At 41.4% G+C, this 3,278-nt stretch overlaps 1 protein-coding gene across 1 annotated transcript in view; it reads right to left on the bottom strand.

Moving 5' to 3' along the window:
• The window catches only part of fetub (fetuin B), a 7,631-nt gene extending 6,021 nt beyond the window's left edge, over positions 1-1,610 (bottom strand). The window contains exons 1-2 of the mRNA XM_014020427.1: positions 1,343-1,610; positions 528-641 (exon numbers count right to left, since the gene is read on the bottom strand). Of these exons, the coding sequence (XP_013875881.1) occupies positions 528-641; positions 1,343-1,546 (318 nt within the window). The 5' untranslated portion in view covers positions 1,547-1,610. The remainder of the gene's footprint in view (positions 1-527; positions 642-1,342) is intronic.
• Positions 1,611-3,278: the final 1,668 nt, after the last annotated feature.

Below are 3,278 nucleotides of genomic sequence, written 5' to 3'. Positions count from 1 at the left end.
TATAAAAACTATTTGAGGTTTCCACTTTATATTGACATCAAAAATTACTCAAAAATTCATATAAACTTAGGATTCAGACCAAACAGTAATGTATGTAACCAATAAGACAAATTAAGTCATATCTCTGGATCCACTTATGACATCAGAATGATCCAGGTATCAAAATGTAGCTTTTAAAGCAGGAATCTGAAAACATAATGAGGTCATTTTGACCAAATTTGACTTAATCCTCATTTCAGTATGATGGGTCACATATATTATGGCTTTGGGTTGGACCACCGATGACATCTACACCCACTACACAAGTTTGGACTCCTGCAGACATACCATCACGTCTGTAGATCAATCATTAACCGGGAGCCTTTGCAAAACTATGTGAGGGGTTTTTGGGTTATTATGAGTCTTGTACTGCACCAGGACTATGCAGTATGCAGATGTTTATGGAAAGTAAACAATTGGTTTATTAAAAGATAACAAGACRAATGTGCTTCTGTTCACATGTGACACAGTTTAAGTTGTCTTCTCACCGGCATCCCCCCAATGGAACGAGCCTCACATTCCTTCCAGTCCTGCCTGCTGACCACGCTGCAGTTGGTCTCCTCAACGTCCAGAGTCAGGTAGTAAACCACGCCTGCGTCTTCCTGTCACACAAACATACAAAAACAGTTCAATTCATAGCTTTCAAATCAAACATCAACACAAGAAGATGTGGGAATTTTGGCAGATCTGTGTGTCTAAATAACAGAAGCTGTCCAGAAATATTTCTACGTTTCCATGACCAACGGATCATCTCTACGTGCTTCACTGAGTCGGAACAGATGCGTCCTCTGCAAAACAGCAGATAAATCGTTACTAACGCTCACGGTGTTGAATGTCTGAAAACACAAATGTGTTTTTTTTAAATCATGGACTAAAGCTGATAAGACTTAGAGATGACCTCAGCTAAAAACTGAATGCTGTATCTGTTAATAAAACTTACAGTGAAGCTGTTATAAACTATAAATAAGGAGTTCACTGCATGCTCACTCCAGTTCTGAATGAATGGAAATTTCCTTTAAATCAGATTTGTTCCAGTTTTGGTGCATAATGTTCAGAATTATTGTTTTTTATACCTAACACTACACATTCACTTGTTAAAAATGTTAAAAAAAATATATAAAATCCATTTTTTTAATCTTGTCCTGACAACAAAAAGCTCTGTGTTTGGATCTGGATTGAAACAAACCAGAAAACTGGACATATTTTTTTTTAGAGGACTTATGTTTTTGGATCTCTACGCTACTTTGAAGAAGAACTTGATGTAAGACAGTTGTTTCAGGGGGTCTCACATGGCTGGACTTACATGGTTGGCCGAGTGGACGTTGGACAGGCGGTGCAGCGAGAAGACGTAGCCCTCTGTCCGGTCCAGGTTGATCTTGCTGAGAGCCAAATGAGCAGCGCTCACCGCTGCTGGGTCATCACACGAGCCCGCCTGCAGCCCATGGTCCACCGGGGCACCGTAGACGCACCCCAGCACCAGCAACAAAAGGACGCAGGTCTTCATCATAAAGACCTGGCTGTGACTTTGTTTCTGTGACACCCGTTCTCTCACACACAGCCTGGTAGGAGAGGTACCCAGATGGAGGACTGATGGCCTTTTATATCCTACCCTCTCTCTGTGACTTTCATACAGCCACAAAACAACAGCCCCTCCTGTCACCTAAGGCAAATATAACCCTTGACCCCTGCTCCATCCCTAAACAGTCATGTCTAAGAATGTCTCATCTATTTACCAACCAATCAGCTACTGTCTAAAATTATCAGCCCAGGAGTTTCTCGCTCTTCTTTTTGATCAGTCCGGCCAATCAGTGGGCAGCAAGTCACATGCTCTACTCTTTGCACCTAGTTTAATCAAGGACAGGGTTGACGACTAAAGTTATAAACAACAGCCGTTTAAAAAAAACTAGTTTTAGTGACTGTAACAGAAAACAGATCATTATATTGATAAATCCCTAAAAGTGCACTGTGCAGCCAAAGCAACCTGCTCATGCTCACTCTTGACTTTTAACACAACCTCTGCAGTCCTGTGAACAAACCCCACCTTTAGTTAACATCTACCCTCTCACAGCATCACACAAACATCCAAATATTAAATAATCTGAGTAGATCATGATATTAAAGTTGTGCAGGGTTTGTTGGTAATCTTTGCACAACACGGCAAACATGAAGGCTCCAAAGGTAGAGAGGTGGTGCTTCTGTACAAAGAGTAAAAGTGCTGCACAAGTCTCGAATCGTGCCTCACACAGCATATCTTTGTATTTTAGAATAGAACTGAACTTTATTGCCATTGCACATGTCACAAGTACAAAGCAACGAAATGCAAAGCAATGAAGAGGCAGTCTTTAAATTGCATCTCAACCACATAATATTTGTAGCCAACAACAAGCTTCTAAGATAATTATTGGCTATTTTTGGGGGGGCTGAATGGATGGTTTTAATTTAAATGGTTTGATTCTTGGTTCCACATATTTTTGGTAGGGTTCAGAGACTGTTCCATAAACCTAACATCAGCTTGCTGTATGCAGGCAGAAACCAGTTCTAATGTGGGTTTGGAGTCATGGCCTTGCATCAATAGCACAACACAATGAATCCACAACCACGCTTATAGCTACGCCACCTAACGTACTTGTCCTTGTCCCAGCTCAGTCTTCATCTCCAATCATATAACTTTTCTCCAGAGGACATTAGGTTTGTCTATGTGGTCAGTTGTGGATTAACCCTAGCCCTAACACAAGCACAACCACAACCATGCCTGCAGCTGCCTCATCTAACATCCTTCTTGGCCTTTGGGCCAAATAGCTCAATCTCATATCATATAACCTTTGTCCAGAGGACATTAGGCTTGTCTATGTGGGCAACTGTGGATAAACCCTAAACCTAACCCTAATTTACGGATGTTGATTTTGAAGCGGGAGCTTCTTTCTTGGTTGACTCTTTCTCAGTTCACGATGATGTAAAACTGTCTTCATCCTGGACTAGGATGAGAATGCTGGGGTTCCAGTAGTTTCCACTTCATGGCAAGTTTGAGCTCTGCTGGTTTCTGGGCTGTTCCTGAATCTCCTAAAAGATTTCCTCCAAGTTAGACAGTTTGGGTATTTTAGAAATATGAAAAAGGAGATCCACTAAAACGAGTTGTAGTTGTGTTGTTTGACACATCATCTTGAAATCTAAAGTTGTTTAAACCTGTGTAAAGGGCTCGACACACGGGAGGCGACGTCGCTCGCTCTCCATTCATTTCC

The sequence above is a fragment of the Austrofundulus limnaeus genome, unplaced genomic scaffold (genome assembly GCF_001266775.1).
Source record: "Austrofundulus limnaeus strain Quisiro unplaced genomic scaffold, Austrofundulus_limnaeus-1.0 Scaffold252, whole genome shotgun sequence".
NCBI lineage: Eukaryota > Metazoa > Chordata > Actinopteri > Cyprinodontiformes > Rivulidae > Austrofundulus > Austrofundulus limnaeus.
Note: the sequence above shows the minus strand (reverse complement) of the source record. Positions and strands in the feature narration are given on the sequence as shown.